Here is a 24387-nt window from a genome sequence, read left to right as displayed (position 1 = left end):
TGGGGGGGGGGGGGGGCTAGAAGTATTATTATTTGCCACACAGTTCTCTTCTCACGTTCACGCATGCAATTGCATACTAATGAATGAATGAGATAAACAGATGCTCTCGTACATGTTGACGTTGGCACGTCATTTTTAAAATTTGTGGGTTGGAGGGAGTGGGTCATTGTTGTCTCGTCTTGTTGAGCTTGGTGTGTTCTTCTCATCTCAGGATTTTCAATTTGAATTCTAATAATACACAATAATAATGTGTGCATGTCAGCTACTGCTTGTAAGCTTGCTCTTTCAATTTGATTGGAGAGAGCGAGAGAGAGAGAGAGAGAGAGAGAGAGAGAGAGAGAGAGAGAGAGAACTAAAATATTACGAAAATAAAATAATTTCAGCATCTAATGCCCAAAGTTCCAGAACTTAGTGGGAATAAAGTTGTTTTCAAAATAGAGATGCTATATATATATATATATGGCTCTTGTAATGTTATGCTCTACGGATTTTGCTGGGAATATCCGAAAATTATAAGACTCACGCTATGTTATTTAGAGCTTGCGTAGAAGATATGTAGGCCTCGTTTGTTTGAGAGGATTAAATTGGAGTAGACTAGACTAGTAAAGTGTTTATATTTTATGTGCAATCAAGGCATAATATGTATATTGTTTTTTAACTTGAAGGATGAATGATGACTATTCATTAGAAGTTGATGACTAAAACTCTCTCATAATCACGAAATTTTCAAGGAGATTAAGATGATAAGTTAAACAACATATCCATATATATGCCTTGAATGAAGATAAAATGTAGGCATTTTAGACATGCTACATATACAATTGGCTTCTTCATTTTCTGGAGGTAGTTAGCCAAACCATGTGAATGGTTATGGAAGCAAAGTATATCTTAGGGAAGAAAAAAGCTACTGAAAGCCTAGTTTCCCCTTCTTCATGCAAATGCAACCCCTTTTCTCACACACAAAGACAAATTATTTATTTTTGGCTAATTACACTAGTGCCCACAAGTTCTTTTGGGTACCCCATTCATCTTAAAGAAAACTTTATTAGGTAGTTGGGGAAATTTAATCACAATTAACAAAAACTAGGTCCGGTGGGTTAAAAAATTCATAACCTTCTATATGTATATATCAATGGGAATTTTTTTTTTTCTAGAGCAAGCGATTGGTGAAAGGGATTTATATAAAAATTCATTTGATGTATAGGGGGTTTGAATCTTTATCTACATAGGTGGAGGTGGAAGAACTCAATTAACTGAGTTACCCTCACTGACCAATGAGAACTTATTCTAACTATTAACGACACTTATTACAAAAGTAATAATTTTTACTCATTCTAATTCACAATTATATGACATATCAATGATGGAGTCAAATTTTTTTTAATATTTTAATATTTCTAAAAACTACTATCTATGCTCAAATTTTAACTCGTTCTTAATCAGCTAATTAGAATGAATACACCAATTATTTTTTCAATCGAACCACAAAGAAACAAAGAAAAAATTAAAAGGACTAGATTACAAGGAAACATAAAATGTAGGCCAAACAACTAAATACAATGAATGACGGGCTCTCTGGTAATTACGTACTCTTTTTGTTTTTGTTCTTTTCTTGTTTTCAAATTTGTCATATTTTTGGCTTGAAAGAGGCAGCGGCAATTCAAACACAGGAAACCAGAGAGAGAGAGAGAGAGAGAGAGAGAGAGACTGACAGCGAGTTTTGGCGACATAAACGCTGCTCAGAAAACTCCGAAACTCTCTCTTTCTGTAAGATTTTGGATTTCGTTCCCTCCTCCCTCTTTAATTTAAAATCCGTTTACTTCCAAAATTTCAACTTTGAATTTCCAGCTGCGAAAGTCTATGCTTTGGATCCTGTAATTAGGGTTTTGGTTCTGATTCACCAGCAAGCTTTTTTCGCCCAGCCAGCACCATTCGGTAATTCGCGTTTCACTTCTGATTAATTTTAAAAACATTCAATTCAGTTTTATAGATTTTGCATTTTATGTGAGAAAAGAGCTTTAGCCAATGAATTTGAATTGTCAAGAATTGTCCTTTTGGGTGACTTTGAAGAATTGGGTTTTGCTTAATCTGATTGTTTGTTTTTCACTTTGAATTTTGTAGTTTGTGTGGAAAACAGTAGAAGATGCTGTCAAACTTGGACGGTGGAAGGAAGAGGGGTGGGGATTCGGGTAATGGGAAATTGTTGAATGAGATTGAGACTATAAGCAAAGCCTTATACGTAGATAAAAACCCCTCTAGGAGTTCAATTCCTGCGGGAAGTAACCCTTCAGGATCTATAGGAAAGTCCCGCGTACCTGATCCAAAATCAAAGCCTAAATCTGTTGGTGAAAACTTGTTAGCTAAAGAGAAGAGGTCCTTTTGGAATTGGAAGCCCTTGAAGGCTTTTTCCCATATCCGAAACCGTAGGTTTAACTGCTGCTTCTCTCTTCAAGTCCATTCCATTGAAGGGTTGCCCTCCGCTTTGAATGAAATTAGTCTTTGTGTACATTGGAAGAGGCGGGATGGAATTTTCGTTACTAATCCAGTAAAGGTTGTTCAAGGCACGGCCAAATTTGAAGAGAAGTTGACCCACACGTGCTCAGTATATGGTAGTAGGAGTGGACCCCACCATTCAGCAAAGTATGAGGCAAAGCATTTTTTGCTATATGCTTCTGTGTTTGGTGCACCAGAACTTGATCTGGGGAAGCATAGAATTGATCTCACCAGGTTGCTTCCTCTGACATTGGAGGAGTTAGAGGAGGAGAAAAGCTCAGGGAACTGGACAACGAGTTTTAGATTATCAGGAAAGGCTAAAGGTGGTTCATTGAATGTTAGTTTTGGGTATACAGTGCTGGGGGATAATCCCAGTGCAACAGAAAATAGCCAGAATGTTCCTGAGGTGTTGACTTCGAGGCAGAATAACTCGAGTATGGCAACAACAGCAGGCATGAAATATGGCCAGGTTGATAGCAGGAGCAGTATAAGGCGTGCTGGAACTCTTCCTAAACAGCGGTCACGGGCCTCATCTCAATCCGTAGAGGACATAAAGGATCTTCATGAGGTTTTGCCTATATCAAGGTCGGAACTTTCCAGTTCGGTGAATACACTTTATCAGAAATTTGACGAAGAAGAGAAGTCAGATACTCCAGTTGATTATAAGCCTGAACTTGATGTGTGCACAGAGCATCTTGAAGCAGTGAAAACAAATCCCTTCCCTTCACCTGATTGTGGTCAAAAAGTAGAAAATGGGTGTGAAAATGATTTTTCTGTAGTTGAACAGGGCATAGAATTACCAGCAAATGAACTGAAAGAATCAGAAGTTATTACACAGGCTACTGATGCTTCTCCAGCCGAAACCCTTTTTTCTGAAACCACCAGCAGTGTACAGGTAGCAGTTGAAGGTGAAACTAAGCTTGAATCCCAGGTTGAGGAAAAAGGTAGTTATACAGATGACCTTGTGGTATGTGAGTTCACTTCCAGAGAAGATGACTTATGCACTAAAGAATCACTCATGAAAGAACTAGAGTCAGCTTTAGATATTGTGTCAGATCTGGAGAGAGCAGCACTAGAATCACCTGAAGACAAAAGAAGTTGCGTGGAAGGTAATCGAATGAAAATGATGGGGAGGTCGCATAGCTTGGATGAGGTTACAGAATCTGTTGCAAATGAGTTCTTGAGCATGCTAGGGATGGAGCATAGTCCATTTTCCTTGAGTTCTGAGAGTGATCCCGAGTCTCCAAGAGAGCGTCTGCTAAGACAATTTGAGCAGGAAGCCCTTGCTGGAGGTTTTTCTTTATTTAATTTTGAGGACATAGGCAATGGTGACCAAGCAGAATGTGGCTACGCAGGTTCAACTGAGTCTGGTTGGGAGAACTTATCTGATAGTTTTGAACTTTCGTCTGTGATTCAAGCTGCCGAGGAAGAACATCAGATAGCAACTCAAGAAGTAAGGAGTAAAGAAAAGGCCAAAATGTTAGAGGACTTGGAGACGGAATCATTAATGCTTGAGTGGGGCTTGAATGAGATGGCCTTTCAACATTCGCCACCAAAAAGTTCTGCTAGTTTTGGAAGTCCAATAGATTTGCCTGCTGAAGAACCACTTGATTTGCCTCCTCTTGGAGAAGGGTTAGGTCCTTTTCTTCAGACAAAGAATGGAGGGTTTTTGCGGTCCATGAATCCCTCACTTTTCAGCAATGCCAAAAGTGGTGGGAACTTGATCATGCAGGTTTCCAGTCCAGTTGTGGTACCGGCAGAAATGGGTTCTGGGGTAATTGAGATATTGCAGCATTTGGCATCAGTAGGAATTGAGAAGCTTTCAATGCAGGCAAACAAGTTAATGCCCTTGGAAGATATCACTGGAAAGACAATGGAACAAGTAGCATGGGAAGCTGTGCCTGCCTTGGAAGGACCTCGGAGTCAGAGGTTTGTACGTCCTGTTTTAGCCCTGAATTGTGAAGTCAGAAGTTCAATATTTCCTTTACATCTTTGGTGAATATTAATTCTTTTTGTATGCCATTCCTTATTGTTTGCAGGGAATGCTTGATGCAACATGAATCAGTTGGGCAAGATACATCAGATGGGGTAACAAGAGCTAAAGGAATTTTATCTGGGCCTAAGTCTAATAAGTTTAATTCAAGTGCAGCAGGCAATGAGATGGGCTTAGAATATGTTTCTCTAGAAGATCTTGCTCCTTTAGCCATGGATAAAATTGAAGCACTTTCAATTGAGGGGTTGAGAATACAATCTGGGATGTCAGATGCGGATGCACCTTCAAATATCAATGCACAGTCTGTTGCGGAAATTGCAGCTCTCCAGGGCAAGGGTGTTAACGTTGGTGAATCTCTTGGTCTGGAGGGAGCTGCTGGATTGCAATTGCTAGACATAAAAGACAGTGGTAATGATGTTGACGGACTAATGGGCCTCTCATTAACTCTTGATGAATGGTTGAAACTTGATTCCGGCGAAATTGATGATGAAGATCATATTAGTGAGCGGACTTCTAAAATCCTTGCGGCTCATCATGCGAACTCTTTGGACATGATTCGTGGAGGGTCGAAGGGAGAGAGAAGGCGTGGAAAAGGAGCTAGCAGAAAGTGTGGTTTATTGGGGAACAATTTCACAGTAGCATTGATGGTGCAACTTCGAGATCCACTACGAAACTATGAGCCTGTTGGGGCACCAATGCTTTCTCTTGTTCAAGTAGAGAGAGTGTTCCTCCCACCAAAGCCAAAAATATACAGCACGGTTTCAGAACTAAGGTGCAGTAATGAAGAGGATGATGACTCGGAGTCAGTTGGGAAAGAAAAAATAAAGGAGGAGAGGAAAGATGAGAAATCTTCTGAAGTGGAAGCTGTTCCTCAATTTAGAATCACTGAAGTCCATGTTGCAGGTCTGAAAACTGAACCAGACAAAAAGAAGCCATGGGGTACTGCAAGTCAGAAACAGTCTGGTTCCCGTTGGTTGCTTGCTAATGGAATGGGGAAAAACAATAAGCATCCATTTCTGAAGTCAAAAGCTGTTCCTAAATCTTCTGCTCCAGCAACAACAAAGGTTCAGCCGGGTGATACCTTGTGGAGCATTTCATCTCGCGTTCATGGAACTGGAGAAAAATGGAAGGAATTGGCAGCACTAAATCCACATATAAGAAACCCCAATGTTATTTTTCCGAATGAGACGATTAGATTGTGCTGAGTGGATTTTTCACATTTTTCTGTGAAATGGTGGAGCTCACGGTGAATTCCAAATTGGGCAATGCTTTCAGCCTCATCATCAATCAGCTGGGTTGTCAATGGAATCCATACAAACAGGGTGTTCCCTGGAACCATACAAGGTTGGTGGTTGCGTTTGTGGGGTTATATCTTGTAGTCACTTAAAACATAGTCAACCGATAGGCAGCATGAGATAAAATAGAAAAGGTGTTGCTTCCTCATAATTTGTGTGTCGTAAATCCTCATGTTATGTAAGTCTGCTTGCAAGCATTGTAATGTGAAGGGATTGTGTTTCATTCACAGCCGCCAGAGGTGGTATTTGCGTGTGCAATAGCAGTTCTGGACCTTGTAGAAATTTTGGAAGCTTTTCAATGCTGTTTTCAGTGTGCAGTGATCGGGTTTTTTAAAAAGAGGAAATGAATAATTTTTCTTCATTATCTTTGATTTTTCTGTGTCATTCATTAGGTATTAACTTGAATTTGTATAAACCCGCCGAAAATAAGAATTTAGAGTAAATAAAAAATTCACCCACCTGCATGCTATTGTATTGTTACTTGAAAGAAGTAAAAAAGAGGAAAAGTTGGCTGTATAATGTGAGCTTTTAAGCAGATATTCCCTAAACAGGTGTTTAAGTATGTGCTTCAACAATTAAACAGAAAAATATTACAAGGAAGAAGAAGATAGCCAAAACCCCAACCATAAAAATATATATGCTTCCGAGGACAAAGTTGCAAACCCACCACACACCAACCGAGCCAATGACTATAGTTTCATTAAAGAATATACCTTCACAGAATCATTAACAGAGCGGACTTTAACAGTGGCATTCTTATCATGCCAACTGAATCAATCAGAACGAAGTATATTTCTCTCAAAATTTACAAGTACAGAAGATAAAAGCACATACACATAAAAGCATTGCCATCTCAGAGACAAGGACCGATGACTTTAACAGAGGAATAGAGATGTACAAGAATGGTGAGTTTAACCCTCAAACCCAAACAATCAGATAAGAAGGGGCTTGACCACAATATCTTCATCCAAATGTGCTGCTAAAAAACTTACCTTCAAATGTCCAATCTCATACCTGACAGGGCTGTGGACGAAAACTTTCTAGCTTGACACTCACATCCAGAAAATTGCAATTATAAGTTCTGTGTCGCCAAGCCATAAATTAGTGAGAGTCCCATTCACTTTAATCCTCAGTTCTCCTCCTCTTCAAGTTCATCATCAATGGGGGCTGATTCCTCTTTTGGCTTAATATAACCGTACTTTCTGAGAACCCATAAATTCATACGAACACAATTGCCGACAAAAACAACCACCATCAAACACAACCATGCCAAAACTGATTTCTCCGTTACCTCGCGCAACATTTTTTTCACATTTGAGGCATCAGGTGACATTTGACGGAGAGAGATGAAGTAAGTTACTACTTGTGTAGTGATGGCAACCCACATTATGACCATTTGTATCCACATCCACCTTCGACGCTTTATTGGTAGCCCACTAACAAGCAGAAGAATTATGCTTAGGGACGTGAGGAAAGCAATTGTGTTAAAAATCATGAACAGACCATACTCTTTTGGCAGGTTATATGCCATGACAGATGTTCCTACGGAGTGAGGTTTTGCCACAGGGTTGCCATTCTCATCTACTTCCAGGTCATCCTGCCAAACACCTCCTGGCGGGGTTAAACCAGCTTGGAAGGCAACGGTTGCAAGGAGAGATGCCACCACCATCAACGAACTTCTCCTCCTCCCGAGCCAATCGCTAGGCTTCTGTTGGGCAGCCTCATAGAATCACCCTCTTTCGAAGATAGTGCTGCTGAGCCTAGACGTCTTGATATCTGGTGTTCTTTTGTTGGAACACGAACCCAGTCATGCATGATGGGTTGTACATCCTTTGCACTTTTAGCCCCTACACTTCGAAGAGAATCCTCAATCTCCATATCCCTCAAATCTCTAAGACTCTGCATCAGAATGTCCAAAGCCGTAGAGCTGTTGGCATTCAACGCATTCACATTCACTCCAGTACTGGTAAGCAAGAACTTGATGATCTGAACAAATTCAAAACACCATTTTGAATGAAATATGCAACTAAAGCATACAAACTCAATCCCTTTTAAGAGATTTTAGTAGTATTAACCCATTTACAGCAGAAAAAAGGCACTATTAACCCATTTACATCATGAGCCAACTTCTAGAAGTTATTAGAATCAGTAGTTTGTAAAGGAAAATCAGAAATGGCAATTAACAAAACAGAAAACAACCCACTCCCATTTCATCTCCATACCCAAACATATTTTCTTTTGCCACTGAATTTAACATGCTATTTTCCCTTATCCTCAAATCCCAAAAATTTCATAAATAGCCAAAGTCTTAAACTTCAAAACATACAGCTACATTAACTAAAAACCATTCATGAGCTTATTGGTAGAAACTTTATATCCCTCAAACTCTAAACTAACTAAAATTCATTGAACTCAGCTAATTGATAGAAAGAAACTTAGAAGCTGCATACCTCAATTTGCTTCTTGGCCACAGAAATATGCAAAATGGTGTTCCCATCGACGTCCTTCCAATTCAGAAACTCATCATCTTTTCCAAAAGCCTCAGCCAAAGCCTTCAACCCCTCCAACCGATTATGCCCAACGCACAAGTGCAGCACAGTCTCGCCTCGGTCCGTCAACGCCAGAGTGGAGTCAGTCCTGACTCGGGCCAACTCACTCAGCACCTTAACACGCCCCTTGACGGCTGCCACGTGGAGCGCCGTCCACCCATCTTCGTTCCTCACCATGCATGCAGCAGGATCCACCAAAGCCAGCTCCTTTACGATCTCCGCGTGCCCTTTGGCCGCCGCCAAGTGGAGAGGCGTCGAGCCCCTCGAGTCCAGCTCGGAGGCCAACTCGGGCTTATGAGTCAGTAGCTCCTTGACGAAACCCAGATGACCCAACATTGAAGCTATGTGAAGTGGGGTCTCTGAGAGGCAGGAAGCTAAAGCTCTATCAAGGACAAGTGGGTCTTCTTGGATTAAATCTTTAAGCATCGTTATGTTTCCCTCCATGGCCGCATCTAAAAGCTTTTTCTCCATCTTCTTCGCTCTGTTTTCTCCTCTGGGTTTGCTTGAAAAGTCGCTTAGCTTCAGAGCTTGAGAGCCATGGAGATGGAGCCGTGATAAAATATTGGATCTGGAACTGTGAAAGCCAATACTAAAAAAGAAGAAGAATTTGGCCAGCAGAAGTTGACCAAGCCAACCAAAGTCCAAACCCAGATTAATATTTTATTAGAGAAGAGAATGTATTGCTTCAGTCAAACGTTTTTGTTGGGACCCTTGCTCATTAATAAACACTATATAGTCACTTGCTAATTGGTCCTTTCTTATAAATCATAGGGTTTTGTATTCAATCCACTTGACATCATTTACAAAGATTTTTCAATATAACATGTTGATTTTACTTATATATTAATGATTTTATTTTCTCAAAATAAAACATAAATAGACCAACAAAAACAAAAACTCTTAAATAGAAGACAAAATTATTGAAGATATGGCAACATCTCATAAAAAATCCCCTAAGCAAAATTTCCATACATTTCCATCCAAAATTTTGTCCAAAATACCCCTCCATGTAATATACACTGTCAAGAACCACAATGGTGAAATTGTCTGTCACCTTTAATTTATAAGACACTCTTCATTTGATGAAAACATTCTCTCTCTTTTTAAACGATGAAAACACTCTTTAACATATATAAGTACTTTTAATTACTTTTGATGGAGTATAATGGTTTTCAAGTGAAAACTCATACATATTGTAACGATGACATGTGATGTGAAGAAAGTATTTACATGACCCAAAATATTAACTAGAGTCGAGTTAATTTACTGGAAATATGGTAATATAGTAATTCCGGTATAATTTACCCAACAAATTTCAGGAATTGTTGCCTTGGTTGTAACTTGTAACGCACATTCTATGCTGTCACACACATTTTCATCATTAATCTGGTCAAAATGGAACAAATAACAAACATAAGATTTCGAAATTAGACAGAATAATTTAGGGGCTTCCACATTTGACAGAACAAATGTATGAAACAGTCAAATCATAAAGCGCAAGTTCACATTAGGAAACATTAATATCATCCAAACAGCAAAATCACCAAGAACAAAGTACTAAGTGGAAAGGCTACGTCACCATGGCTCATGAGCAGAAAACTTAACTAAATAGTTAGCTCTATCCAACTTGACATAATTACACCTTGTACTACGATCAAGGCCGCACTCTCTTGTTGCTGCATGAGGGGCACTTGTAGTGCTTGATGTGCTCAGCTCTGGCAGGAGTGATCTTCACACACTTTCCATGAAACCACTTCTCACATATGTCGCAACAAATCCAGAATTCATCGGAAGCATAGTTCTCCCCGCATGCACCACACAGAGTATCGCTGTGGTCATCATCATCTTCCTCGTCCATTCCCTCGTCTTCATCCTTTGGTATCATTTTCGACTGTTTGCTTGAATCAGAGCCTCGCTGTTCTCGGATTAAGAATTGGTAGCAGAAACATGTAGTTAAGGAAGCATACCATTAAGATAAGCCTAGCACAAAATAATACTTACATGAATAATAAATGACATTTAAATGCCAGGCAATACACACAAACAAATTCAAGTTCCACTCATGCAGGTGGACACACACGAATTCCAGTTCCACTCATATTGTGTTAGACTAGGATATTTTCTTATATGCTTTTATATCGTATTATCTATTGAGAGAGAGTAATAAAAGCACACTCACATAACAAAAGTCACCAATTAACTCGTTTTCCTAAATGATTAAGCAAATCCATAAGACTGCAAAACACAAATTCACTTTACCCCTTTAGAGCTTGACTTAGGCCTATGGATGCTTTGATTTGTTGTAACTGATGACTTCTCCTTTGATTGTTTCTTTGCACTTCCCGTCACAACCTCAAATATTGTTGGTAAATCATTCATCATAGTGAAGAGACGTTTCCTGCATCAAAATTTGCACTGAACCATTTTAGGTGATGTATTCTAAATTCTAATCGTTGGAGGGGCAATCCCCTCAGATCCAGAATCTGTTCAGATGCACATGTTGATTTTTAAACAACAGGTTTGACCTGATACAGATTGATCGAGCTATCTAGATTGAAGCTCAATCCTACCCCCATCCCAGAAATGAATCCATGCCATGTTTAGGCATCCTAATACATGTCAAAAATCACTTTCTGCACCTTTGGCCATTGCTACTGAGATGACACTCAACCAAAAATTTCATCAATATTATCCTGCATCACAGATACAACAAAGGCAAACATCCACTACCTAAAATTCTTCATCTAAAATTCATTTTAGTGCATAATTATTGTTTTACGATTTCACCAGCTAGTGTTTTTTCTTCTTATCTGTGTTCTAAATGCCCTTGTTTTGATCCTTACAAATTTGAATAAAAATGTTCCTATTCAAAAAAAAAAATTCTGACTTGTTGCTGCAACATCTAGACAACCTTATTGTTGTACAAATCTAAATGAATGCATCACGTAGCAGCAAGAAAGGAGGTGTGCATACCTGTCAGCCTTATCAAAACCGAATCTGGCACCAAAATAGAAAGCCACTGAAAGTAGCCATGCATCACTGTGAACAGCTACCAGAGATAAAAAATCCTTTTCTTGCATCCCATCTCTGGCAAAGTTGATGCCCAAAGCAGGTTCCGGAAGTTCAGGAGGAACTTCCTCAGCAGGTAGATTAACTTCCCATTCTTCATTTGGGAATCCATACAAACAAAGGTTTTCCTTCTCTGAAGCATTGACCAATTGATCAATTAGTTAAACACAATAAGCATCAGTTCCTACCATAAGGATTCCAGAGTACACAAAATTCCAGACTTTTAATATATTACAAACCATTTACAGTATAAGTAAATAACAATGCAAAAGCATAACAGCAACTTCCAATGGCAAAGTTACACAGGAATTATAGTTTTAGTATTACAAATACTGACCCACAAACAAGTAGTATAGTGCATAATTCCAACCTCAAATTTTGATAAAAGGTCAATGATATAGCAAATACTTCATCAGCCCGTTTACTGTAGCTAAATTATCACGCAGTATAGCCTGAAGTACATTATATCCAACCCACACAAGGATCTTCCAGTTCTGATGACTACAACAAGAAAAATTGAACTGAAAGATCTGTTTAGCAATTACATAATTCAGTAAAGGCAGGATTGCTGACCAATCAAGTGCATCAAAGCCTAACTAGAGATCCAAGAAAAGCGTCGCATGGCCCCGGAAGGTAGGATTTTGAAAAAGGATGACGAAATTAATACTCTCATTCGCATATGGAAATCCACAGGAATTAAGAAGCTGGTACTTGCACGCAGTTGATGCAATAAAACAATGCATTCAGTTCAGCACAACAAATAATAAGCATCCCATAAAAATGCGCAAGACCAAAAAAGAAACAAACATCAAAGATAACAAGCTAATGGCAAGCCAGCAGGGTGTCTATGCATTTAAAAAAGGAAGGGGGAAAATAAAGGTTCAAGCTTTAAAACTAGAAAAAGAGCTAATATTCTGCACACACGTAGTTAGAAAGCAATATTATTTTTGTGTTTGAACAACATTTGGACCCCAAGTTGCAGGAGGAGCTATCTCAGTTAGGGCTAAAAAAATAGAAAATAATAAATAGTAAAATCTCAAAAACGGAGAAACAGCAATTGAACACGAGATTGAGAAAACACAAACACAGAGAACCCTAACCAGGATCGCATTGCTCGTAAAAATCTTCAACATCTGCACCCAAAAAAAAACAGAAACAAAGTTAGCAAAATGAAAAACATTTAAAAAGTGCAGAAATAATAGGAAATTGGAACAAAGAACTAAATAAAAGCCACAAAGTCAAAAGAAATAACTGAAAAAATTTCTAATTTAAAAATAAAACAGAGAAGAAAAAAAAGAGTGAGAGAGAGACCAGTGGAAAGAGCTTTGATCATGCCGGCTCGGCGGCCCTTGAAGTCTCTGAAAACCTCATCCACAGTGCGTGGGCTGTACGGCGCTCCTGCTCCTCCGCCTCTTCCTTCCATGTCCGTACACACAGTCCGGTCCTGAGAGCTAATTAAGCTTTAGAAAGAAGAAAATAAGAGACTGAAGAATGAAGGAGGTGAGGGGTAGAATCGTAAATAGGTTGACTTCCAATCCAAATGGTATTTAATTACTTACTTGTTTATGCAGAAGCGACGGCTCAGAAAGAGGAGAAGCCTGAGATCCCAACGTTCTCAATAGCACAAGAGAGAGACGGAAAGTATTTGGGGAAACACGTTTTTAAAAGGAGGGAAATCAAAATCCACCAAAACAACTACTTAAATAAATTAAATTAAAATTAAAATAATTAAGAGCGAATTTTGATTTTATTTTAGAGTACTGTTAAACGAACTCTAAAATTAATTGAGTACACACTTTAAAATTAATTGAGTACACCATATTATCTAAGTACACTATAATATTTAAATCTAAATATAAAATTAACTAAGTTTACCCTATTTAACTACCAAAAATACCCCCATTACATCCTAATACACCATTATAAAAACCTAAAACAACTTTTTATATGCATTGGTGCAGAATGATCGAGTCCTGAAGATGAGGAAACTAGAAAAAAACTTGTTCTGACATAATAGATGATGAAGCTAAACTCAGTGATACAGTGATCTGCTTGATCACAAGGTTTGCCTATCCAATGTTTATTTAGTACTTTCAATTAAATGGTATCTATTGATCTTGGCTCCACCTTTACATTATTATTTTTAATCATATTACTTGTTTGGTGCCAGATCAATTCAAGCTCTAGATTTAAAGTTGAGAACAAGCATAAGCATGTTCATTTGGTGGCCAAGGGTTGAAATACAGTGTGAGGTGGAGTAACTGGGAATCACACTGTAGTGTCGCCTTTAAATTTGCAGCGTTGTTGGCCTTGGTTGGCTGGAACCTCATTCAAATTCAGAATCAAATGCAAATGATTGGCTGGAACCATTTTTTGTATGCGGAGTAACAAGTCAAGGACTCATAGTTTTTCTTCTGTTTGAAAAGTTTTCAGAAGAAATATCATCATTGTCATTAATTATGCAATTCTATATGAATCATGCAAACATTGTGATCGGTGTCTCATAGTACAAAATCCATTCTTAACTTACCCATCTTTGGACACATTTGTTAATCCAGCTTGGCTTTATGGTTGGTCCTTCCCTAAAAAAAAGTTCAATTTAGTTGAATATGGTGAGTATGGTGTACTTTTTATTTTTTTAGAATATGGTGTACTTATTAAAATTACATTTGTTTCACAATTCAATATATCTTTTTTGGTCATTTTATATTAGGGTAAATTAGTAATTCAATAAATAGTTTGGCACTATGGTGTGTACTCAATTAATTTTATAGTTCGTTTAGCAGCACTCTTATTTTATTTTTCTTTTTTGGAAGGTGTGTGAAGTGTAAATGTTTTTATGATGATGTGGCGTAGAGGAATTGGCTGAAGTCGTAGAATGAGGTAGAGGTGGAACAAAGTCAACGATGGGTCGCGGACCGCTGATTTGCGCTGTGGACTAGACTGCAGAGTGGTCCACTCCACATAAGTTCATAACACAGTAACCAAATTCCAAATAAAAATACAGTTTTTTTTCCTTTTGTGTTTCCAGCCGTCGGATATGATCCGAGGATGGGGATTTGACGACAGCTTTAGTGGGTCCCGCCTGTATGTAGAGGACCAGAGCTCTCATCGGCCATAAACGTGTCATGAAGAAGAAAAATCTCGATTGTTGTGACCTCTCTCTTCCAAAACATTTCTTTATTATCAAGCAGCCAAAACCATCTGAAACTAGGTTCAACAAATCACATAAAACTCACTGCTCTAGCAAGACTCAAAATAATGTCTTTTCTTCATAAAATAATAATAATAATAATGTATGTCTTACTGTAGTAATTACTACGCAGTAAAAGGTAAAAAATTATTTGACCCTAAACAAAAGGGAAATAAAATGGGCAACTTGGAATGTCAAACTAACTATTTTGAAAGCAAGATTGGTCCTAAAGCGCCATAGTTGAGCGATACAATACAAACAATCCTGGAGCACCAACTCAACATATATATATAGTTGCATCTTCAGTGACTTCTTATTTCATACAATGGGGGTCAGTCAGAACAATATTAGGCATAACGCGTGTATGTCAGAAGTCATATAGTCTATCCAAGGCATTCATATTTTTGTCTGCATCGTCCGAAGTTCGTAAAAACCACCAAAAAATCTTCAATGGGAAAAACCTCAACGGGTGCAGCTGGCCTTGGCAGAGACACTCCTCACAGAGAGCTTTCAATTGCTGCAGCTTCAGAAAAAAAGGTACAAATTGTGTTGAGTCCTGAGGGGGAGCCAATCAGAATGCTTGAAGAAGTCTAAAATCCATCCAATCACTTTGCCCCCACATCTGAGAGTGGAGAAAGAAAAATTAAGAATCAAGAAGCAAAGGAAAAAGCAAGGAAGAGTAGTAATCAGTCTGGTGTTTGCAGCCACTCCTAGGATTACTAATATTACCATCCAAAAGGCAAAGCCTCAAAAGTTTCAACGAATACACATCACGTAGTTTGAAAAACAGTACCAAAAACTTCCATCCTTAAGGTTCAACAACATAAAGTATAGTGTTCGAGAAGAATTAAACACATGATACACCCCGCCCCGAGATAGGGAAAGAACAATTAGTTTGGAACTCAGTCAGAAATCATCTGGTAGGTCAGTATCCATTCCATGTTAATGCCTAGCTACACAGTTTAGTATGTGCAAGATTGCAACATGATTGTACTCACTCTGTTCTTAATTCTTACATAGTTTCATTATCTTCAGTAGTTCTTTTTTTTCATTTACCCTTTGTGTGTGCCTCTGACTGTGTAAGGTTTTGGAATATTTCATTACCCAGAATCTTACCAATATCATTGTTAGATGATTCATCATCTTTTTTCTCTTGAACATGTTGTTGAAGAAACTCCTGGATCGTTCTCCAATAATGATCACCACCAGCGAGCCAAGTATCCATGTGCATGCCAGTAGGAAATTCCGCAAAAACACATCGCCTATTATGAGCAGCTGCTTTGGCATACAGCATTTGCATATGGGACGGAGGAATCATCTCATCTTGCAAGCCAGAGAGAAAGAGGATTGGCTGCTTAACCTGCATTTAGATGGTCACATATGAGGGATCAGTGAAATCAGCAAGGGCAAGGGGCAAAGCATGGGCAAAAAAATTTCCCCAAAACATTAAGGCAGTGGCAGAAGAGATGTGACTCATAGTCATAGCACTTTGTTGATTTTGAGGCATTGCAACTGCTATTTATAAAGGGTGTTTTTACATCTTTAAAAATCATGTCTTATTGGTACTAACATTTCTGAAATCCGATACTGATACATATTTCTACACTTGCTAACTCACTTTATACATCGCATTATAGTTTTAACGAATAGATGCAAAGTTAGATTAAAATACTTTTTTCCATCCAGATATTCTGCACTGGATCAAGCATGGACTGGTGCATTCATATAAGAAAACCGGAAGATACTGAAAATTGAAAAGGTGACCAATACATATCTTGCATATTATTTCACTTCTTCATGTGTCTAAGTGCTGGGTGAATCAAGATATTCTACCACCAAGTAAGCTTACCTCGCCAATGACATCAATTGTACTCCAAGGAGAACGTACAAGGAAATTAAGTACTTTAGGACCTTTTGAACTACTGCCTCCGATAAACCACTTCAAGAAAGGCAATAAAACTCCAGCCATGTCCAAAATAGATGTGAAAGTGTTTTCTACTATCAGTGCAGCAACCTGCAATCCATAAACAAAGCAAAACCACCTCAGCTTACCAACTCAAAATATACTATTCAAGGACATTAAACAGGGGAAAATTTTCCAGTATCGGTAAGACTCAAAATTGGTTTTTAAAAAATTACAACACGCTGGAACCACATATGAAATAAGTTGCCAGAGAAGCAGAAAGAAATCAACAAGACAGCTTTAAATTTTTAAGTGGGGGAAACAACTCACTATTCACCTAAACAGCCCTTCTTTTTCGCTCTTGTAAAAAGTGGGAAAACATTAAGTTACAGAAGATTATTGGAGTGATACCTTATCAGGGTTATTTTTAGTAACCACAGTTCCAACTGCGCCACCAAGTGACCTTCCAAAGACTACTATTCTAGATGTGTCAATGTCAGTCCTCTGATAAAGATGATCCAATGCAACCTAACAGAAAGAAAGAAAAGTATACTAACAGAGTTACAGAGCTGACATATAATAAGTACAGTGGAATTTTAATACATCTGTAACTGAAAAGCATACTTGAGCATCTTTTGTAATCCCATGCTGAGAAGGACATCCTTCGCTTGCTCCATAACTGTTTATATCAATGACCATTTGCATTCAATAAATCAATATAGATAGGTTTACCCAAATTAAGCTGCTGATATGCTACAAAGCCACTAGATAGAAACATAGCGAGCACATACCCTCGATATGAAAGCATAAACACGTTGCATTGCAACCTTTGTATCATTATGCGGACCATTTCAAGGCGATGCGCAATATCTGAAGGTCAATAGTCAAGGCCAATAAAGCATATAGGGCTCCCCCCCTAAGTTCATGATAATTACAGGTAAACCAGAAAGCAAAAATCACAAAAACAATGTAATGCTAATGTTCCAAATTATAGTAATATCAATGAAGTTCTGAAAAATAGGATACTTCCAGCATTTTCTTGGAAAAACAAAAGGGTTGGACCTGCAAAGCAAGAGAAACAACTTTCTAAGCGCGGAAAGAACATGCCAAAATTTCAAAAGCATCCCAAACCCAAAGTAACAGATTAATTTTCAAGTAAAGTTCCTAACTACTTATAATTCGAGACGAATTAAATGCGAAACGAATAATAATTACTGTGCAACGCATGCATTTGTTCTAAACTATGCTAAACAAACACAATTAGCTGGCAGTGTTCAGTAATTGCAGCAATTCCAACAACCAACCAAACCCTAATTGCCTCAGGGAAACCTAAACCCACCCAATTCAGCAAAATTCAAGTAAACCCAAATCAAGCAAAACAGATAAAAACGAATCGGGTAAAGAACCGGATCGGACCTCGGCAGTCGGGTAAGAGCTTGATGAACCAAGCGTGGAGCCGAACGCCGTCGGAGGATCGGAGCCAGACGTCCTCGTAGGTAAGCCGGAGCCGGGCCGGGGTTATCGGGTAGGACTTGGTGAGACCCGGCAAGACGGGCACGTAGACGAGCTTCTCCTGGAGGGCCACAAGCAATGCCATGCCCGCCACAACCAGGCCTCCAACTCCGTACAGCAGCGCGCTCACGTACGTCACCATGGTTTTTGCTTTGTGTGAAGCTTTGCTCTTGCTGGGCTTGGCTTTGGGTTCTTCTAATTTCCGTCTCCAACTTGCTGGAAAAGCAGAAAGTGGAAATGGAAATGTCGTGAGAATTTAATTTTAAATTGTGGAATTTTATCTAAAGGAACATTGGGATTTTATTTTATTTTTACAGTTATTCAACTTTTTAATAAGGTTAGGGTGGGGCCCTGTCAATTGGTTATATTTTCTGTTCTTCCTGCTTCGGACTTTGTCCCACGGTCCCACCTGGGGAGTCACTGGTATGGGTTTACATCATAAGGTAAAACCATTTAGAGGGGAAAAAATTGTTTCACACTGTTACCAACCTACAGTATCATGATATATCGTACATTGTCGATATTTTGTTAATATTTTATCCAACATTGAGAGTGTATCATATAGTGTAGATTGGTAGAGTATGATATTTTATTTTATAATGTGTATCACATTTCTAATGAAGAATTCACTTTCTAATCGAGATATAAGGGGATATGAAAATCGAACGATACTCCTACAAGTAATATGACAGAACAGAATTCACCAACCAACTAGCCAGAAATTGTAAAACCTCAATGATATTTGATTGAGCAAAACCCCAATGATATTTTATTGAGAAAAACCTCAATGATATTTTATTAAAAATAAGATAATTGTTTCAAGATGCTCCAACGCATGCCTTTTATACAAGAGAAACTCTACACTTGAAGAAATTAGAAAAGCTAATTAGAAAATAAAATAAAATAAACAAAAGTTTCCTAAAATATTCCTAATTAAAATCATATCATGAAAAATATCCCTAATTAAAATCATATCATGAAAATAATATCCTAATTGCTACTCTTAAAATGCGAACATGTATAGCATTACTCTTCATAAAGTAGAGTAATTATTCTCGCATCCACCCCTACCCAGAAATCAAATGAAAATCATGGAATTTACACTCTATGATGTAGACCTAGGGTTCCATGTATTTGATGGTTCCTTTCCCTTGGAAATATATAACTACTGTGGAACTGTAATGGGGACCATAACTAGTAACAAAGTTCTTGTCCCATCCCATACATCCATGGTAATATAACTATTTATAACCCTTTTTTTTTAATGTTCATGAATAGGAGGAGAATTCTAACTTGGGAAAAATTCTACTCTCTTTTGAATTGAAAAGAAGGCTTCATTGGAAGTGGTGCAAGTCCACATCCATGGCCTTAAACCTCAGTTTCAACATTGAACCCTGAAAACATTGTCATTCAAACAAGCATAAACTTCTGATCAGACAAACTGCAAGCATAAACTTCAGATCAGACTAGCTGCAAGCGCATATATAGATATTACGGCCCAAATTTCCTTGTGTTTCATGATCCAATCTTATGCAAGGAATTTCCACAAGAATGCAACGGACTGCTCGTAAGAATGAGAATATTGGAATCTAAAAATAACCAAACTTTTCGTGATAAGAAGGGTATCACCGAAACACAATCCCGTTCATCAATGTTAAGTAAAGGATTAGGATAATATTTAATACATACTGTAGACCTTACGGCTGTAATGTGTCTTCGAATGCCATTTCCATTAGATGCATAAAAGGTAGAGGAGTCTAGACTCTAGAGTGGTAAAGCCAAGGATGATTTGCCAAACCGGTGAGACAGTCTTGTTCGTGCTCGCCCCTCACCGGACAACTGAAGCACAATGCTGGGTTCCAGCACGCATAAGCCCCCCGCGGAATTGCATGGCTCCACCCATGTGGGAAGGGATGCCTGAGAACCTGCGATCCTGCTGCCGAAAGATGTCATTGGTATGGGAAACACTTGCTATGTCTGAGTGGGTTGCGACAGCAGTGACGAATTCACTGCTTCCCAAGTGATGACTTTCTGTGTCCTGTGTATCTTTCTGATGTAAGTTGATGGAGTCCGGAACATCATGGGTGCTACTGGAGGGGTTCTGATCAGATTGTTGGAGCCTCTTTGTGCTGAGAAAACGTCCACCAGAGCCCCTTACCCTGTTCAGGGCATGAAGATGACGAGACTCATGGAGATATGGCTGCATTCATTTAAAAGCCACAACAAACGTGGGTTAAGGCTCTATTCATTCTAAAGGAGAATAAATTCAGAAAGGGAGAGCTCTGGTTTTGATGGATGAAGTATCATTTCATTACGCAATCGCTTTCTTTGACATGATGAAATATACTTGCAATGCATCCAAAACTAAGAAAAAATTTCTCCACATATTACCCAATGCAGGAAAAGATCTATGATGACTTAACATACCTTTCGAGCTTTGAGAAGTTTGTTTTGAGCCTCCAGTTTTGCACGAGATTGTCTCCTTCTGAGGATGCCATGGTACTGTTTCGCATTGACATAGATGGGTCCATCTTCTGCCAGATCAAGAGGCAATGGAACTCGCGTAGGTGCCATCATCTGGGGCTGAATTCAGTTAATTTTCAATCAACAACCACAAAAAGAAGAAGAAGAAAAAGATTAATAAGTACAATCTGGATAACGTTAAAAATAAATAATTGGCCACATTCTCTTTGACACAATACTGTCAAAGAATATACCCCAACACCTTTTTGCAAATTAGAGATGTCAACTTTTATGAATTTACTTCTAGATATAACTGAGTAGGGGCAGAATTGTAACTACAGATCAATAGCAAAGAAAAACAATGTACTCAACAAAACATACCATAGCCTGTGGTCCATATGCAGCCAAGAACCCACTGAAGTAAGGATCGGCATAAGGATACGGTACACGACCCTGAAAGGAGGGAGAAGCATAACTAACAACCATCTAACAAGTTAATCCCTGAGTATAACAGCTCCACCTACCATTAAATTTCCGTAACCAACTTGAGAAGGATTTGACATGAGGTCTAGATTATTCAGCAAGTAAACTGGCTTCATTTGGCCTTCAACACCCTTGCCACATATTTCATCTTCACCTGGGTTCAAGGGCAAGAAGCACATGAGAACTAAGTAAAAGAAAACAAGGGGAACAGAAATTGCTATAATGGTAAGCATATGACTACGAAGCATGTATCATATGTACCAAAAGTCTGATAACCCGAAAAAATGTGTACCGGAGTATTAGACTAAGATCATTATACCAGATTCTGATGAATTGCATCGATCTTGAGATTGGCTAATTGTTTGTGTTGTGGATGATGATCCCTGGTCCGGTAGCAGTTGAAGTCCTAAATGCTTTGCATCGTGATGAACTTGTGGCGTAAATTCCACTTTAAAGCTTGCATCCTTGGACGAAGATTGTGGAATTTCTCGTTCAATTGGATTCCACGACATGCAATTAGTAGTATAGAGAGGCATTGACTGGACAGAACTTTGACTGAAAAATTTCTTGTCCAAGTTTTGAGTTGGCATAGATAATTCTATCAATGAATCCTGAATTTTTATGCAAAATCCATAATAAGATCCTTAATAAGGACTTAAGGGCTACCTTATATTAAGCATACTGACAGATTATCTAATTACACATAAAATTTTTACATGTAATCGGCGAGTATGCAACCATTCAATCACATTCTGCATTAAAGCACAAAAATAAGATTACTCAACAATAAATTCTCTTCTAATACAATTACCACGAATGAATATCCCAAACAACACAATAAAGAAAGAAAAAAACTCACAAATGAATTGAAATACACAACAGATTATTGCCTTCTAACCACTCATTCAACAAATCTCAAACAACTTGGTGGTACTGTTTCTACTTCTTAAATGAAAAATCAGACTCCACATGCTGAGAACACCAAGAAGAGGTTCTTCCCAGTTTCAACAGACTGCATTTAATATCTCATTTACTATGTGAGGGAAAAACTAGGTTTAGAAAACCAGATGAAAAGTATGGGGGATTATTCAGCTCAGTAAACATTACAGAGAAGAAAGCTTTCCAGTTACATGCAGCATCAGTATGCAATAAATCAAATCACAGCCTTTTATGGCAACAGAAGCAGATCAATGAGAGATTAATCGGGCAAATCAATCAGTCAGTAAAAGACTTGAGATTTCGAGACCAACTCCAAGCATACCAAAAAATGAAAAGAAAAAATATATATATATTTCCAGATATAGCATATCAGTTGCTCTGTCTGCCCATTTACTCACTCAAGCCCAACACAACAAGGCATTATCCACCATATCCAATAATATAAGTGGAGCAAAAATGTAAAATATAACAAAGAAAAAAAATAAGTGTCAAAAACACAAGAAAGCGAAGTGCCCAAAGGAGCAATAGAACCAGAAAACCAATAAAAGAGACAACTTTACTACTTTCCCATCTTCAGCAACAACTAAAGCGAAATCAAAATGATCCCAAACTCCACATGCAGTCAGTAAATAGCAAATAGAAGGCAACCCACTTGAATTCTAGAAATGAACCATCCACAAAAAGAGCAGAAAAAAAAAATATATATATAAAAGTTGATTTTAAAAAAAAAGACATAAAAGTAAAAAAGGAAAAGAGCAAATGAAGCAATAGGGAAGTTGAAGAGTGGAGGAGACAAAGAAGAAAAGTAAGAAATAATCAAGAGAAGGAGAGAGAAAGAGAAACCTTTGGGATCTGGTAAGGCATGAATAAGCAAAGAATATAGCTGTTGGGAAGAACTTGGACATGTCCCCTCTCTTCAAACTCTGTAAATAAAAACACTCTCAAAAATACTCACACTCCATATTTTTTCCTTCTTCTTGGGCTTTGCTGCTGTGACAACACAACACACAGAATACACAATCCTCGACACACACAAAAGATTAAAAAATAAAAAATATCATAAATTCCTTAATAAAAGCACTTGCCACCCACCCCATCTCTCTGACTTGACTCTCTCTCTCTATTTTTCTTGTATTTTTTCCAGCTGTCGTCTTTTTCTTCCATGGTGGTGGCCCACACGCACGCCCCCAGACACACCCTTAACGCTTGGCTGCATTCACTTTTCTCTATCTCAGCCGCCGTTCACTGTTTTCATCACTTGTTCCCCACGCTCAAACATCCCACGCTCCACCCCCCACTGTGCCCATTTGCTTCCATCAACGCTTACGTTTACTCTCTCCTTTGACTAGAAAGGGTTGCAAATGCACCGCCATGGCGAGTGAGTTTCTGCATTGAAGATTCTAGTAGACTGGGAAGGTGTTTATCCTCGTTTGTTTTTTTTCAAACTTGAAAATTGAAAATATTTATATATAAATCATCACTAATGACAGATTAAAGATGACTACTTTGGTTTAATTTTCTTTCTTTATTTCAACCTAAGACACATCATCCTATGATTTAATGTAACAACAATGAAAGAATCAGCTTTACTTGACCTGAAAGGGATAAGCATCAATCTTTTTCTTATTTTAATGAAGAGGAAAGCATAAGCATTGGCTTTTTCTTAAAATGAAAGATAAATTACGTTTGTACTTCAGCTTATATCTATTTTAGTTGCGCTATTACTATTCTTATAAGATAACAACCATGCCCAATTGCTAGCAAGAGCATGTCCACCGCACCAGTTTGGCCCGGGCAGGGAGGGGCCCTAGGCCTACGATAAGAGTCATACGACTCGAGCGCGCACAAAGCAGCTCGGGCAAAACATGGGGCTCATCAACTTGGACAAGTCCAAAGGCAGATTCAGTCTGTGTTGTTGCCCGGGTTTGCTGACTCTACGTTGGCGTCAACGTGCTTTTCAAATTTGTTTTTCACTGCTACAAGACACGTGGCATTACTTAGGACGTTCGATCAAATTTTCCACTGCAATCCAACGATTGTCATTTTTTATGTAATAAAAATAAAAAAAATACCCAAAAATTTTGAATTTATTTTTCTATAAAGTTTAAATAATAAAATTAATTTTTAAAGTTTGAGTATAAAAAAATAGAAAATAAATTAAAGTGAATAATAATTGCCCTTACTCTTGTCCATAGAGGTGAAAACAAAATTACAAGGACTGCCACTATTCATGTGAATACTGACAGTCCTTGCTTTGCCCTTGCCTATAAGGTGGAAATGCTCTAATAAGACTATGTTTTTGGTCTAAGCATGTATAAAAAGGTTACTCTCAATTGATTACCGTTATTTCATTAGAGAGTAATACGAAAGAAACTAAGTTTTTACTAACGTGGTCTAATATGAATTCCGAACCTCTACATTTAGCATTGGTGCATTTACACGCATTTAAAAAAAACTTAACCATTTAACTGATCCAATGGAATTTAATTATTCCA

General features: G+C 38.2%; 4 protein-coding genes and 1 pseudogene across 9 annotated transcripts; 1 reads left to right on the top strand and 4 right to left on the bottom strand.

The window, feature by feature from the left end:
• LOC18771815 (protein PLASTID MOVEMENT IMPAIRED 1-RELATED 1) lies at positions 1643–6149 on the top strand. The gene is made up of 3 exons (XM_007204610.2): positions 1643–1935; positions 2122–4422; positions 4533–6149. Exons 2-3 carry the CDS (start codon positions 2144–2146, stop codon positions 5689–5691), a joined length of 3438 nt encoding a protein of 1145 aa, XP_007204672.1. The 5' UTR covers positions 1643–1935; positions 2122–2143; the 3' UTR covers positions 5692–6149.
• On the bottom strand, positions 6316–9104 carry LOC18770969 (annotated as a pseudogene). Its single transcript, XR_002272493.1, has 2 exons — positions 8232–9104; positions 6316–7767 (listed from the first exon to the last, which is right to left on the bottom strand). The product of XR_002272493.1 is annotated as an ankyrin repeat-containing protein BDA1 (transcript).
• On the bottom strand, positions 9727–13056 carry LOC18769324 (PHD finger protein ALFIN-LIKE 4). Of its 2 annotated transcripts, none has more exons than XM_020568211.1 (6): positions 12959–13056; positions 12711–12859; positions 12500–12532; positions 11304–11532; positions 10590–10728; positions 9727–10245 (listed from the first exon to the last, which is right to left on the bottom strand). In XM_020568211.1, exons 2-6 carry the CDS (start codon positions 12820–12822, stop codon positions 9985–9987), a joined length of 774 nt encoding a protein of 257 aa, XP_020423800.1. In that variant the 5' UTR covers positions 12823–12859; positions 12959–13056; the 3' UTR covers positions 9727–9984. The 2 variants fall into 2 exon arrangements, with proteins under 2 accessions (XP_020423800.1, XP_020423799.1); XM_020568210.1 differs by having other exon boundaries at positions 12711–12843.
• LOC18769927 (protein bem46) lies at positions 14644–18270 on the bottom strand. Of its 3 annotated transcripts, none has more exons than XM_007202183.2 (8): positions 17912–18270; positions 17522–17557; positions 17287–17365; positions 17120–17174; positions 16907–17023; positions 16442–16606; positions 15709–15952; positions 14644–15115 (listed from the first exon to the last, which is right to left on the bottom strand). In XM_007202183.2, exons 1-8 carry the CDS (start codon positions 18147–18149, stop codon positions 15090–15092), a joined length of 960 nt encoding a protein of 319 aa, XP_007202245.1. In that variant the 5' UTR covers positions 18150–18270; the 3' UTR covers positions 14644–15089. The 3 variants fall into 3 exon arrangements, with proteins under 3 accessions (XP_007202245.1, XP_020423797.1, XP_020423798.1); XM_020568208.1 differs by having other exon boundaries at positions 14644–15109; XM_020568209.1 differs by having other exon boundaries at positions 14644–15214; positions 17912–18269.
• LOC18769288 (nuclear transcription factor Y subunit A-3) lies at positions 19581–23179 on the bottom strand. 2 transcript variants are annotated; one of them, XM_020569380.1, is made up of 6 exons: positions 22736–23179; positions 21273–21564; positions 20995–21107; positions 20852–20923; positions 20435–20584; positions 19581–20207 (listed from the first exon to the last, which is right to left on the bottom strand). In XM_020569380.1, the coding sequence occupies exons 1-6, from the start codon at positions 22754–22756 to the stop codon at positions 19836–19838; spliced, it is 1020 nt and encodes a 339-aa protein (XP_020424969.1). In that variant the 5' UTR covers positions 22757–23179; the 3' UTR covers positions 19581–19835. The 2 variants fall into 2 exon arrangements, with proteins under 2 accessions (XP_020424969.1, XP_007202894.2); XM_007202832.2 differs by having other exon boundaries at positions 20435–20590; positions 22736–23177.

The sequence above is a fragment of the Prunus persica genome, chromosome G7, assembly GCF_000346465.2.
Source record: "Prunus persica cultivar Lovell chromosome G7, Prunus_persica_NCBIv2, whole genome shotgun sequence".
NCBI classification, from domain to species: domain Eukaryota; kingdom Viridiplantae; phylum Streptophyta; class Magnoliopsida; order Rosales; family Rosaceae; genus Prunus; species Prunus persica.
Note: the sequence above shows the minus strand (reverse complement) of the source record. Positions and strands in the feature narration are given on the sequence as shown.

Coding starts and splice junctions, on each gene's coding strand:
- LOC18771815 (XM_007204610.2), top strand. CDS start 2,144: ATGCTGTCAAACTTGGACGGTGGAAGGAAGAGGGGTGGGGATTCGGGT. Junction 4,423..4,532: donor GAAGGACCTCGGAGTCAGAG/GTTTGTACGTCC, acceptor TATTGTTTGCAG/GGAATGCTTGATGCAACATG.
- LOC18769324 (XM_020568211.1), bottom strand. CDS start 12,822: ATGGAAGGAAGAGGCGGAGGAGCAGGAGCGCCGTACAGCCCACGCACT. Junction 11,533..12,499: donor TTACGAGCAATGCGATCCTG/GTTAGGGTTCTC, acceptor TCAATGCTTCAG/AGAAGGAAAACCTTTGTTTG. Junction 10,246..10,589: donor CTAAGTCAAGCTCTAAAGGG/GTAAAGTGAATT, acceptor ATCCGAGAACAG/CGAGGCTCTGATTCAAGCAA.
- LOC18769927 (XM_007202183.2), bottom strand. CDS start 18,149: ATGGTGACGTACGTGAGCGCGCTGCTGTACGGAGTTGGAGGCCTGGTT. Junction 16,607..16,906: donor CTAAAAATAACCCTGATAAG/GTATCACTCCAA, acceptor TATGGATTGCAG/GTTGCTGCACTGATAGTAGA. Junction 15,116..15,708: donor ATCATCTAACAATGATATTG/GTAAGATTCTGG, acceptor TTTTTTCTGAAG/CTGCAGCAATTGAAAGCTCT.
- LOC18769288 (XM_007202832.2), bottom strand. CDS start 22,756: ATGCCTTACCAGATCCCAAAG. Junction 20,924..20,994: donor TTGGTTACGGAAATTTAATG/GTAGGTGGAGCT, acceptor CCCTCCTTTCAG/GGTCGTGTACCGTATCCTTA. Junction 20,208..20,434: donor AACTTCTCAAAGCTCGAAAG/GTATGTTAAGTC, acceptor AAATGAATGCAG/CCATATCTCCATGAGTCTCG.